Below are 12,320 nucleotides of genomic sequence, written 5' to 3'. Positions count from 1 at the left end.
AGTCCACCCATCCGCCATTCGCCCTATCCTGATGTATGGAATGAGACTTGGGCAACACCGTTTACACTGGAGGAGGAGCTTGATTGCACGGTAAAGCAGCTGCTTAGACGGTTGATGCACTGGCGTACACCTGGACAAAAGCGGAAGTTGTGGGCTGATGTGGTGAAAGAGGACCTGAGCACGCTCGGCGAGGGTAGGTAGTTCAAGCGAGACGTAAGGTTTCGCAGGATATTTGACAGCGACAAATAGATTGATTCCGTGCAAGCTCTCGCAGAAAATCGAGAATGTTTGGCAGACCTATGTTCAAGAACGACACACCTCGGGGAAGATGCGGGTCAAGCAATGACTCAGGTTACATTTGCATGCCACTTGGCTCGGAGCATATTCTCGTTTCTTCTCCAGCTGACAAGTTTTGCTAATATATGCATTGGAGACGCCGATGTCGCGGAGAACCGCACCATAAAAAAGGACAAAGCAACGCGACGCAAAACGTAAACAAGATAAAAATCTACACGACAACAGCGCACGTTCACTGCGTGTAGAATGTAGTTAAGATACCTTTCAATGGCGCTCAGCCATTTCTGAAGTTAGCGTAGTCTTCTGATTTTTGGAGACTAGTAACCACAAAGCTGCGCGAGCGCTTAGGAGCATCATACTCCAGCAGGGGTAAAAAAGTATACTGCGATCTCCTTACGCACATAGATGGTTCCAATGGCGTTAAGAGAGATGCTGTTGAGCTAGAGTACGGTGACATTTGGCGAAATTAGTGCATAAAATGTGGCAATGGTGAAGTTGTGTCGTGCAGTAATGAATCCATATGAATCTTTCAAAAAGTGATGAGACGTTGTAAACCTTTCATAGGCGGGGAAGCTGCGTGTGTTGCTACTCATCGCTATGTAAACCCCTAATGTCTATTTCTCTATACGTTTAGCCCCTAAGTAAGAAATAGGCGTGAAACAGTTGTTTAAATAGAACTTGACATTTTATATAATCTCGCGTGGATCATATAAAATGTCAAGTTATCTAATTACATTTGCCAGTATGATGGTTCTCGTCATTTCGTTTCAGCACATCACCTTGTGCTATCAGTTGCTGGGAGAAGAAAGACTTATACGTCGAATAATGCTTTCCAATTGTGGATGTGTAGGTAGGTGTAAGGAATGTAGGTGTGAAATCAAGTTTGAAATTTGAAACTATGAAGTCTCCGCATGTAATACTGACGCATTTACGAAGAAAAGTATGTAATCTTTCATCAAAGTTTAGGTTTGTTTAAAAGAGAAAGAAGAAAGCGTTGTCAGAAAAAAAAAATTAAGACAAATTTAGTTTTGGAGGAAGTATCACTTCTAATTTTCATCGGCCATTGAAGGTGAAAGAAGCGAGAACAAAAAGAAGTCTGAAGTCAAGCGTTAACTGGACTTCAGTCTGTGTACATAAAAGAGCTATTTATTATCTTATTTTGCTAGGAACAATCCTACATATCTCCTGCTGATAAACATGTTCTCAACGTTACTTTTCATTTCCGACAGTTCCTAACAGCGAATAGTAGGATGCAGTATGCTCTGCAGATAGCCGCAGCAGGTATCATCACAGCAATAATTTTATAGGTCGTCAAATGTTTTGGATGCATAATTCACCTAAATTCTCGTTTTAAATGATTACGAAAAATAGTAGAACTGTAACTTAGTAGTAGCTGTCAAGCCACTATAGTTTAAGCTAACATATTAATCATGTTCAGACAAAATTGTATATCCGCGGTCCAAACACAGTTATTATTGAATAATGTACTTTCTTTGTCTTAACTTAGGCATTTCAACTGGTATTATGATCGGGTGCAGAAAACGAAGATCTCCTATTAGGACGCAACGATTTGCGAGTAGGGGAAGGTTAGTTGGTTTTAACCGAATTACATACTGTTAAATGAAATGCACTTCTTTGCTATTTTAGAAAGGGAACATTTTAGTGAGTCTTGCTTTGTTTCTTTGCTTAGAAGGGTTGCTTAGATTTCTTCTTATCGACAAATCTTGTAGGCTGGTTCAGAAAAGGTGGCTATTCCAGAAGGCCTTCAAATGTGATCAATGAAACGTGAAAAATGCTTATTTATCTAAAAGCACAGAAAAATCTTAGAGGAATAATTACAAATGCTGCGCAAGATACTGCGCTCGAAGCGGTGCGGTAATCATGAATTGTAAACAAGAATGCATCGCTGACCAACGAGCTGGCGCCATATCAAACCCTTTGTGGGCTTCGACCTGCGGGATCAGGAGAGACGTTATTAGTTACTACTAGTGGCAACTCTAACAAGTGGTGGTCCGCTGACATCACGACCTTGTGGCTATCAAGGTGAGCGCTATGGTGGTCTGCTTTTCTGACGTTGTCTTTGAATAATCTGTTTGCTAAGTCATATCTTGGTGGATGACGAGGCGTTTGAGAGAGTAGATTACACGCGTCTTTGATTTTCCAGGCTCTGAAGAAGGCGACGACCCTGGAGCGTTAGCCAGAATAAGGATCAATAACAATCTTGGTTCTGCTCAAAAAAGTAGTACACAATCACCCCACTTTTCACCGAAAACTCGTACAGACCGAGACTCGTTCAATCTACTCGTCGATGTTGCATATCCTGCGAAACTTGACGCCTTGTCTAAACTGCCTATTGGTGGCGAAAAATATTATAAGAATGTATCCAATGCTCTGGTCTGATGCTCTCGTCTTACTCGTTCTCGGAAGAGTAAAGACGGTTTCCGTAGCCGTTTTGGTAGTCGGTGCAAGATGTTGATGGTTTCTAAGTCTCACCTGCAGGTCCAACTCAAGAAATTTTTCGTTAATTTCATCAGGACGTTCCATCTAGAAAATCCGTCATTCATTTTTTGAATACAGACCTAAACTAATTGGATAATGGACTGAAGTCATTGGAGCTTTCTTGGTAACTCCGTACGTCAGCCCTTGGATGTGCTTGAGTTCAGGAGCTGGTGGCCCTTTCGCTTCTGTTGTGTTGAAGTGCTCCCCTGAGATTGACAGATGGGCTTCACCTACGGTGACGGCGGTATATGCTGTGTTGAGAAGTGATGAATATCTCTCTATCTTGGCACTTTAAAGTCAGCAAAGAACTGAGCTCTCCTCCTCCTTTGTCTCCACTGTTCTTAACATCCTTTTCTTTCGCGATCTTGTTGAAACCCACACGACTTCCTTATTTCGCGTTGATTCTGACACCATAGATGCAAAACCAAGCTTTCTTCACAACAATAGAATCTGGTTATTTTTTCCACTACCTTGGTAATGTTTATGAAGAAATTTCTTGAGGCCTTTTCATATTACGTACTTTAGCATGAGTAATTGACCTTAGACGGAATTTTCTTTAGCCCCCTTCATTCTCCAGATCTACCGCTTTGAGTTCGATTGTAAATAATTTCAATTTCTTTTGTATCTCGAGCTTGAAGCTTAGAAGGGCTGTTGAACGGAGTCAAATGCCATGTCCAAATAGCAAATAGTGCGATGTCCAATTATATATCTTTTAACGAGTTTAATCGAAGAATACTCCTGGTGAGAACGTGGTCGGATTGACATTTGAAGGTCCTCATTCTCCGATTGCTCAGCTGCTTAGAGTGTTCACACCTATTTAGCAACTGGACGGCACCGATGATTTCTTTAAAACGTGGAAATAATGATGAAGTTCATCTTTTACATAAGTCGATAAGACGGTTACCGTTGTCGACGTATGGTCCGCAGAATAATACTATTTTCTTAACACGATGGATTGTTGTTCTAGTTCTATTATAGCATGCACATTTTTATTTCCTTTATTTTTTTTCATTTCCAAGCAATGACTACATGCTGACCATCTATCTTGTATACATGAACGCATTGACTCCGTCATAAAAGTGTCCTTGTTGTCATTCTTCTCAGTTTCTGTAAGTGGGTATTCACTTAAAGAAACCACTTAGGATGACTAGGAACCCACCATCATCCTGTAGTCATACAAAAGCACACCTGAACGACTTGATCAATTATCCTTCAGGTCGTTCTACTCATTTCTCAGACTACCGTGCATCCTCCTAGAGTGTATTACGGGTCTCTGGTGGTTTCCGAAAGTAGCATGTAGCAGACGATCTCAGGAGGAGCTTAGAAGCTAGTTTTGCTCTCGCTCGCTCATTTCCGCGGTTACTGTTATGCCTGTGCTCTTTGAAGTAGATCTATGCCCTTTTCCGTACAATTTTTTATCGCGCCGTTTTCATATAGCTGTGATCGAGCATTACGCCGCTTTTGTATTATGGTATATCTACATTGCGCCTTTTTTTATTTCTCAAAGTATCGAGTTTGTGGGGGTGGGTATAGTGTAGCGGCTAGAGGTTCCGCTTCCTGCACGATCGATCGGAGGTTTCAGCCCTAGTGCTCACCAAGCCTCTCATCCCTCCGGAGTCGATCAGTTGGTAACAGACTTGTCTGGGAGGATAAAAACACTGACTTGACACATCGGCTAGCCACTGTAATTTATTGTATAGGCCAGTTGCACGTTCGCAAACCGCAAATGATTCTGAATTGAAGTGAACGTGGGGGCGCATCCCAAGCGGATTGATTAACGCCAGACACTGTCCATTTTATCCTTTATCGAGTTTGTTCGGATATCTTCTCTATCTCTACTTCTCATCTCTTTGCTTTTTGTGGTTGTTCACTATTGGTTTAGTAATGAGAAATAGGATCAAGTGGTGAAGACTTAGTAAACAGTCCTTTTAGCTAAGATGTATGGTTCGTTTAGCTTTTCTATTGGAATTCAAAGTAATTCATTCATTGTCCTGCTTCTATTTGTGTAATTTTGCTTAGTTAGCTTGTTTCGAGGACATATTTCGGGATTTTGCGATGATTCCGATTGCATTAAACGTTAATCATACAGAATTACACAATAAAAGCCGTGACAAGATCTAAATAGTCTCTGCTACGAAAAAAACGATAAATCCCAAGCGATAAATTATATTAGACTACAGAGCTCCTATTCGGAGACTCTTACAGGAAAGGAATTATGGAAAAAGCAGGAAGAAAAGACCTCGAGAAAGTTCTCCACTTTTTCTTGATTATATGTTATCTGGCTGTTGCTTTACTGGCTACTCGTTTAGTCCTTTCTCATTGTGTTGTTCGAGAATACGTGTAACTCTTCGTTGTAGTTCTTTTTGCTTTATTCGATCGAAAACGGCGGACTCGATTCTACTGTTATCTTTGTAATACCTAATATTTTGTACCTTTTACGATGATATTTGTTGCTATTGTTTTCGCATGCAGATCACTTTATTGACAGCATCAGTATTCAATATCAATGTCCAATGCAATATCCTTTCAGAGTTGAATCATTCATTTGGAGATCCAGTTGGGCTGTTAGTAGAGTTCATAAGAGATGATCGTTTCGTATTCGTTATCTATTTCGTCAGATGATCGTGTCTATCCCAACTGGAGATTATCGATCGAACGTTGTGCGATTGCGCCATCAATAGAACGCATAGTTTTTGTTATTTCTAGAGCCTTTTTCCGTTTGCAACACGAAAAGCTGTTTGATGTTCTATGGAGCAACACTTCATGAGAGCGTTTATATTGTCCCAGAAAAAGGCCAACAAGAGAGCAGTTTCTCACTTCCTTCACCTCTATCACCTGTGCTCCTTTTGTTCATCGATTTGCTCGAGCGGGCACCAGTAATACCTCCAAGTAGTCCCGCGTGCAAATGTTGTCCAGTGGCATCTCTTCTCGCGAGAAACTCGAAAAGTGTCGTACTTTTCTTGGAAGGACTTCGTTAAGAAGTCTGACCATCGGGTCGACGGTCTTCCAAGGGAAGTATTCGATGTCGCGTGGTATCCAGTCGCTCACGGCGGTGGTCCAACGATTGTCATTGAAATGCATCACGTGTCCGGCCTTCCTAGTTTTGCTTTCCTTGGCATATGCGGCAGCGTCTCTGATCTTCGATTGGTGACGTAGGAGTGAAGTTCGGATTCCTTCCTTCACTTGGAGTTACTCCTAGCATCACCCTTTCGATTTCGCGTTTTATGACGGTGATCGCATTTTCCTCCTGTTTGCGAAATGCTCATTTCTGAAGCCTAGATCAAAGCAGGAAGGACCGTGGTGTTGCATAGGTGACCACGAAGCTGGATGTTCTCATTCCTTTTCACTACATCCTGGATGTTCTCGAATGCTCCCCAAGCCGCTCGTTTCCTTCTGCCCAGCTCGAAGGTCAGGTCGTTCAGCATGTTGATTTTCCCGATCTAGATATACATAGCTGGAGCATTCGCATATATTCGTTCCGTTTAGCGTGAATGGGGCATCAGAAACCTATCCGTTCCTCATAAGCATCGTCTTGTCTAGGTTTAGCTGAAGACAGCTCTTCTTACAAGTTTCATCAAATTCGGCCAGCACCCGTTCCGCCTGACTGATAAAAACGGTAGGTGGTATAAATGCCGACCGTCAACTTTCACTCCCATGTCATCCCATTTCAATCCCCGCATCGCGTTCCTGAAAGTGGCACTGAATATTTTAGGTGAAAATATGCCACCCTGACGAACCCCTCTCTTCACCTCGATTATGACATCATTGTAGAATGAGGAAATTTTGATCGTGAAGGTGCTATACATTTCACGAAGTATCTTTATGTATGGAGTAGGGACGCCTTGGTTGTCCAAGGCCTTCTGTCTCAACTGTCTTAACTGTATCAGAGGCTTTCTTTAAATCGATGAAAGTGAGACACAGCGGCATCTTACACTCTCGTGATACTTCTATGAGTTTTGAATAGGGGGTGGTGAATAGGTGAGCATGGAGCCGGATGTTCTCGGCCCTCTCCACTACATCATCGATGGTCTTGAACGCTCCCCAAGCCGTTCGTTTCCTTCTGCCTAGCTCGGAGGTGAGACCTTCAGTATGTTGATTTCTCGACCTAGATATACATAGCTGAAGCATTCGCATATGTTTGTTCCGTTTAGCATGAATGGGGCATCTGAAACCATCTGAAACCCGTCCGTTCCTCATAAACATCGTCTTGTCTAGGTTCAGTTTGATCAAATTCGACCAGCATCCGTTCCGCCTGATTGATGATGTTATACGAGCGATGTTACTAGGGAAACGAAAATGTTGCAAATGCGGGTCGTCAAATTTCACTTCCATGTTATCTCATTCCAAACATCGTAACGCGCTCTCAAGAGTGGTACTGAATATTTTGGGTGAAATTGTGTCATCATAACGAATCCCTCTCTTCACATCGATTATGACATCATTGTAGAATGGAGAAATTTTGGTCGTGAAGTTGCCATACAACTCACGCCTTGATTCTCCAAGGCCTCCATGACCGCTTCCATCTCAATTGTATCAAAGGCTTTCTTAGAATGAGAAGGCGAGACACAGCGGCATCTTGTACTCTCGTGATACTTCTATGAGTTTTGAAACGGTGGTGTTGAGTAGGTGAGCACGGAGCCGGATGTTGCATGGTGACATAAGCGTTATCCATAGTGACAAATAAAGTCGTAGATGGAAAATGTAGGTATATTCCAACCAAGAGACATAACATTTCATTACAAAGGCTGATCTAGAAGTGGATCCAACAACACTATAAGATTTGAGTCCAGAGAGTTCTGGTTCTCAAATGACACAAACCCCTTATCCTTTAGAGCGTTACGTATGGAACATTGTTCAGACAAGCAGTAATAACTTGGCACACTTTGTTGGATCTCGTTTCTAGTTTATTGGACCGGCATTTACAAAACAGCTACAACATATGAAATTGTTCTTGGTACTGGTCGATAACTGACTCTGTGATCGAAACAGTAGGCACTAATGCACTGTTTCTCACTATAAATAGTGCATCTTACTGATTGTACCCCCATTAATTTTCTTAGGATCATTGCCCTACAATGGAATGTTTTTTATTACCAACGTAACTGGAATACTTTCATTTTATAGCTGTATTTCACCTAATTTAAAGGCATCACCCCCACGAAACTGGGGCGGTGCGGGTTTCAGGTGGGTCATACCGTGGTCGTGGAATGTGGCTAAGAGAGTGATTTCGTCCATTTCTTCCTAACTGCTGTAAAAACGGCTCTGAAGATGGGGTGCGTGCTCAAGGCTGGCGCGGTCCAATAGAACTAGCTGTAGAAAAAAGCGCCCCGGAACGCTTGAAGTTGCATTTTCCAGGCCGTTTTTTACGACGATCAGGAAGAAATGAGCGGGATCACACCTGTTTCTGCAACCTACGATCCCGCATAGTCTTTGACCATCGGAAACCCACATCACATCAAATTTGTGTGATGATGCCTTTAAGTTTTTGCCAAGACAATGGATCCATACGAAGTGAAAGAAACGTTAAATGTTAGTTTCAATGAGAGCCATCTTCGGAGGCAATATCATATTTCGTTTTCGTTATTGGAAATTCGATGTACTAGTTACCGTGCAACAATATCCTGATCCCTTCAATGTTTGTGAGTTGCAGCAAAAACGCCACGTAGAACTGAAAAACACCCTGAAATACACAACATTACAACACCACCATCATTCTTCAAAACAAAAGCAATTGCAGCAAATCCTGTGTCGCTGTATTCTTTGTGCATAAACGCTCCAAATAATGTTTGATTTGGTCTTGTTTTTTTCTTGGTATGGTGAAGGAGAAAGTGAGACTTAAAGGCATCATCTTACGAATCTGAGGTGGTACGGATTTCAGGTGGAGTATTCGTATACGGTATCGTAAATTAAGGAGAGGGGGTGATTCCGTTCATTTCTTCCTAATTGCCGTAAAAAACCGATCCGGAAGATACGGCATCGAGCGTTCCGACGCGCTATTTTCTACAACGGGTTCGATTGGCAGCCTTGCGCACGCGCCGCATCTTCCTAGCCGTTTTTTATGCCAATTAGCAAAAAATGGACGGAATCACCCACTGGACTCTCTATAATCTGCGATTCCGTATACGAATACTCTACCTGAGTCCGTACCACCTCAGATTCGTGGATTGATGCTTTTAAACAAGTCCGCGTATACGAGTCTGATTGCTACCTGCACGTGGTGGCCCTGCTTTAACTAAACGCAATCAGGCGTTCGAGTGTACACATTGGGAACGTACGAGCTATATAACCTGCACTGTTATATGGCGAAAGTTTCCCATACATTGCAAAAAGGTGCTGTCGTCCAGCACACCGCCATAGCCCATAGCCTGAAAGGTCAGCTGCCTGAAGGGAGCATGGAATCTTTGGCAACCATTCGTTTCGTCACGCTGAACTGCCGAACACTATCGAGTGAACTCCAACAAGCCGCTCTATCCAGACTTCTGCGATATCTCTGTGTGCCTTTTGCTGCACTGCAGGAAACACGCATGAGAGATCGGCCCGTCATCAGTATCGAAAATTACACCATATACTGCGGCGATGCTGATGAGAACAAGGTAGGTGGTTGCGCGATAGCTGTGAGGAACGATTACAAGAACCTGGAGGAGGAATTTGGCTCAACGTCGTCTAGATGCGCCTTTCTACGACTGCGGGATCGCAGAGGACGTAAACTCTAGATCGTAAGTGCTCACGCACCTATGGAACAACAGCAGTAAGGACGCCTTCTATGATGAACTCAATGCGTTGATGTCTAAAATACCAAGCCAGCAGGTGGTCATTGTCGGAATCGACGCAAATGCGAAGATGGGACTCGAACAGCAATCCAATGTGCTAGGAAAATGGTACTATGCAGCAGAGCGCACGTCGGACAACGGTGACCGTCTGGTCGACTTGTGCGAACAGACGGGCCTCATCATCGCTTCCACGTTTAAGAGGAGTCATCGACGCCATCAGCTCACGTGGTAGGAGTCAACCCTTTTAACGCCTGAAGAGCAGCGCAAGCGGAAGATGAGGACTCTTAAGCTTCAGCTCGACTACGTTCTGGCGAGGAACATTCCTCAGTCAGATATCCAAAAATCTAGAGCTGTTTGGGACGTAGCGTTCGACTCTGACCACCGTCCAGTTCTTCTCAGCTTCAAGATACGGTTCCACAAGAGAAACCGAGCAGTTCCTCTTCAACCGAAAATCGACATGGCAGGTCTGAAAGACGATGAATGCAGAACAAAATTCCGTTAATATGTGTCTATTTATGTTGGAGTACGGACCAGGAAGAAGCTTAGCGATGCGGATTCCTTCACAAAGTGCATCCAGAACGCTGCAAGGAAAACGCTCCCGGTTCTATTGCCGCGGAAGAAGTTTGCCTTTGCCTCTGCGGAAACAAAATCCACATACAATTCTGTATGTGCCGCGGGCAGCGCTGGTGACTTCAACCAGGAAAAGCGTCTTAGAAGGAAGCTGCGTCGTCAACTTCGATAACGAGTGGACGTCAAGAGCGATAGAGTTTGAGAAGGCGCAGGAGGACAGGAACCCGCGGAAAGCCTATGGTCTACTAAAACAGTACAGTGGCAAAATGAAAAGATGTTCCCCTGTCCTCAACACTGGCAATGGGGTAGCTGTCGGTGAAGCAACCCTTCCAATTTGGAAGGAACACTTCAAGGCCTTGCTGAACCGGCTAGCACCGTCAGCTTCTGAACTCGAACACGTTCATAGACCGACATATGCGGTTAACGAGGAGCCACCGACCGAGTTGGAAGTCCTAGTCTGTATTGAGACGGAGACGACGGGAGTAGCGCAGAAATGCTAAAATATCTTCCTCCATCTGGGATTCGGATTGGGAGATGATAAAGATCATCCGTTCAATATGGATAGACAAAAGGATACCTGATTCGTAGAGACACGCTATCATAATTGCCTTCCACAAGAAGTCATTCTAACAGACCCTTGGTATTATCAATTATCGATCAATTATCGGTAATTATCGAGGAATCTCTTTGCTACGTGTTATATACAAGGTATTGGAGCGCATTATCCTGAACCGACTCATTAAACATTGCGAAGAAACAACGCGCGACGAGCAAGGTGGCTTTCGTCCTGGCCGATCTACGATTGACCAGGTGTCCATCGTCAGGAGAGTGATTGAAATCTGGCAGCGGAATTCGAAGCCAATGCAACTAGCGTTTCTGGACTTTGAAGCCGCGTTCGACTCTCCTCACCGAGGTCGTCTTCTCAACGCGCTCCGCGCCGATGGAGTACCAGGAAAGTTCGTTCGCTTGCTTGATGACATGAATCAACAAACAACTGCTGCAGTTCGAACACTAGCCGGATGTACAACACCGTTTGAAGTGGTAACTGGAGTAAGACAAGGGGCAGTGGCAGGACCTTTCCTGTTCAATTTCGCAATCGACGACATTATGCAAAGAACAGTCGATCAGTGTCCTGCCGACATTGTCTTAGCACCATCAGGGTGCCCCTTGACTGACCTCGAGTACGCCGGCGATGTTGTTATATTCGCGGAAAGCAGTACGAAACTTCAACATGTTGTCAACCTTGTATCGAAGCTGGCTGCAGCCTATGGACTACGTCTACGCCCTGATAAATGCAAGCAGATTGGATCTCTTCGAGACCTGAAAACGGGAATCAGGGTGAACGGACAACCGATAGAACTCGTCGATGAGTTCTGTTACCTAGGCTGTACGCTGAAGAACAATGGCAGCTACGAGGGAGATGTTCAGCAAAGATGCGCTAAGGCCACTTCTGCATTTAACTCCTTAACGAAATGCCTGTGGTCGACCCCCATCACCAACGAAGTCAAGCTGCGAGTCTACCTATCCGCAATTCGCCCCAACGTGATGTACGTAGAACAAACAACAAAGATCCTCTTCTGCCTTCCTTTTATTTCGGATGACATGATCAATGCAGCGCGAGCAAGCTTACGACAGGCGGATCTGCAAGACTCAGTCAGAGTGGTAGACATGCCACCTGCGAACTTGTAGCAACAGCTACTCCGCAATCGTGCCTACGAGAGACACCTACCTGCACCGAGAGTAGTGGACATACTACCCACGAACCTGATATAACAGCTAGTCCGAAACCGTGCCTATGGCTTTGTGAGACACCTAACTGCATCGATTGTCCGAATGGGAGACAGAGTGATTGCGTGGTATCAGGGGTCATCTATCTAGTAACCTGTCAGTACGTGGGGCTGAGTACATTAGCGGAACAGGAAGACCACTATGTACCCGCGTCAAGGAGCACCTAAACGGACTCGTGGAATCAAAAACATCAACCCTTTAAGTGCTTATCGCAGACAGTGTCATGACAACACCCCAAGATAGCTGTCGCGATCTTGACACGCGAATCAGACGTTCTTTCGTGAAAAAACATTGAAAGCGTTTTATATCATGGTCAAAAATTCAATCATGATTTGTAAAGAAGAATGCATCGCTGTGACCAACGAGCTGGCGCCGTATCAGGCCCTTTTCGGGTTT

At 44.1% G+C, this 12,320-nt stretch overlaps 7 protein-coding genes across 8 annotated transcripts; 6 read left to right on the top strand and 1 right to left on the bottom strand.

Annotated features, from left to right (window-relative positions):
- Positions 1–1,547: 1,547 nt before the first annotated feature.
- RB195_014345 (uncharacterized protein) lies at positions 1,548–2,697 on the top strand (the record flags this gene model as incomplete). Its single annotated transcript, XM_064204566.1, has 3 exons — positions 1,548–1,578; positions 1,805–1,873; positions 2,462–2,697. The coding sequence occupies 3 exons, from the start codon at positions 1,548–1,550 to the stop codon at positions 2,695–2,697; spliced, it is 336 nt and encodes a 111-aa protein (XP_064060447.1).
- Positions 2,698–6,603: 3,906 nt separating this feature from the next.
- On the bottom strand, positions 6,604–7,128 carry RB195_014344 (uncharacterized protein; the record flags this gene model as incomplete). Its single annotated transcript, XM_064204565.1, has 1 exon — positions 6,604–7,128. One exon carries the CDS (start codon positions 7,126–7,128, stop codon positions 6,604–6,606), a length of 525 nt encoding a protein of 174 aa, XP_064060446.1.
- A 1,967-nt stretch (positions 7,129–9,095) lies between these two features.
- RB195_014343 (uncharacterized protein) lies at positions 9,096–9,509 on the top strand (the record flags this gene model as incomplete). Its single annotated transcript, XM_064204564.1, has 1 exon — positions 9,096–9,509. One exon carries the CDS (start codon positions 9,096–9,098, stop codon positions 9,507–9,509), a length of 414 nt encoding a protein of 137 aa, XP_064060445.1.
- A 70-nt stretch (positions 9,510–9,579) lies between these two features.
- Positions 9,580–9,798, top strand: RB195_014342 (uncharacterized protein; the record flags this gene model as incomplete). The annotated part of the gene is made up of 1 exon (XM_064204563.1): positions 9,580–9,798. One exon carries the CDS (start codon positions 9,580–9,582, stop codon positions 9,796–9,798), a length of 219 nt encoding a protein of 72 aa, XP_064060444.1.
- Positions 9,799–9,840: 42 nt separating this feature from the next.
- Positions 9,841–10,068, top strand: RB195_014341 (uncharacterized protein; the record flags this gene model as incomplete). The annotated part of the gene is made up of 1 exon (XM_064204562.1): positions 9,841–10,068. One exon carries the CDS (start codon positions 9,841–9,843, stop codon positions 10,066–10,068), a length of 228 nt encoding a protein of 75 aa, XP_064060443.1.
- RB195_014340 (uncharacterized protein) lies at positions 10,043–10,636 on the top strand (the record flags this gene model as incomplete). Of its 2 annotated transcripts, none has more annotated exons than XM_064204560.1 (1): positions 10,043–10,636. In XM_064204560.1, one exon carries the CDS (start codon positions 10,043–10,045, stop codon positions 10,634–10,636), a length of 594 nt encoding a protein of 197 aa, XP_064060441.1. The 2 variants fall into 2 exon arrangements, with proteins under 2 accessions (XP_064060441.1, XP_064060442.1); XM_064204561.1 differs by having other exon boundaries at positions 10,082–10,636.
- A 361-nt stretch (positions 10,637–10,997) lies between these two features.
- Positions 10,998–11,825, top strand: RB195_014339 (uncharacterized protein; the record flags this gene model as incomplete). Its single annotated transcript, XM_064204559.1, has 1 exon — positions 10,998–11,825. One exon carries the CDS (start codon positions 10,998–11,000, stop codon positions 11,823–11,825), a length of 828 nt encoding a protein of 275 aa, XP_064060440.1.
- Positions 11,826–12,320: the final 495 nt, after the last annotated feature.

The sequence above is a fragment of the Necator americanus genome, chromosome V, assembly GCF_031761385.1.
Source record: "Necator americanus strain Aroian chromosome V, whole genome shotgun sequence".
Taxonomy (NCBI): Eukaryota; Metazoa; Nematoda; class Chromadorea; order Rhabditida; family Ancylostomatidae; genus Necator; species Necator americanus.
The sequence above is the reverse complement of the archived record's forward strand: the minus strand, read 5'-3'. Positions and strand labels throughout refer to the sequence as shown.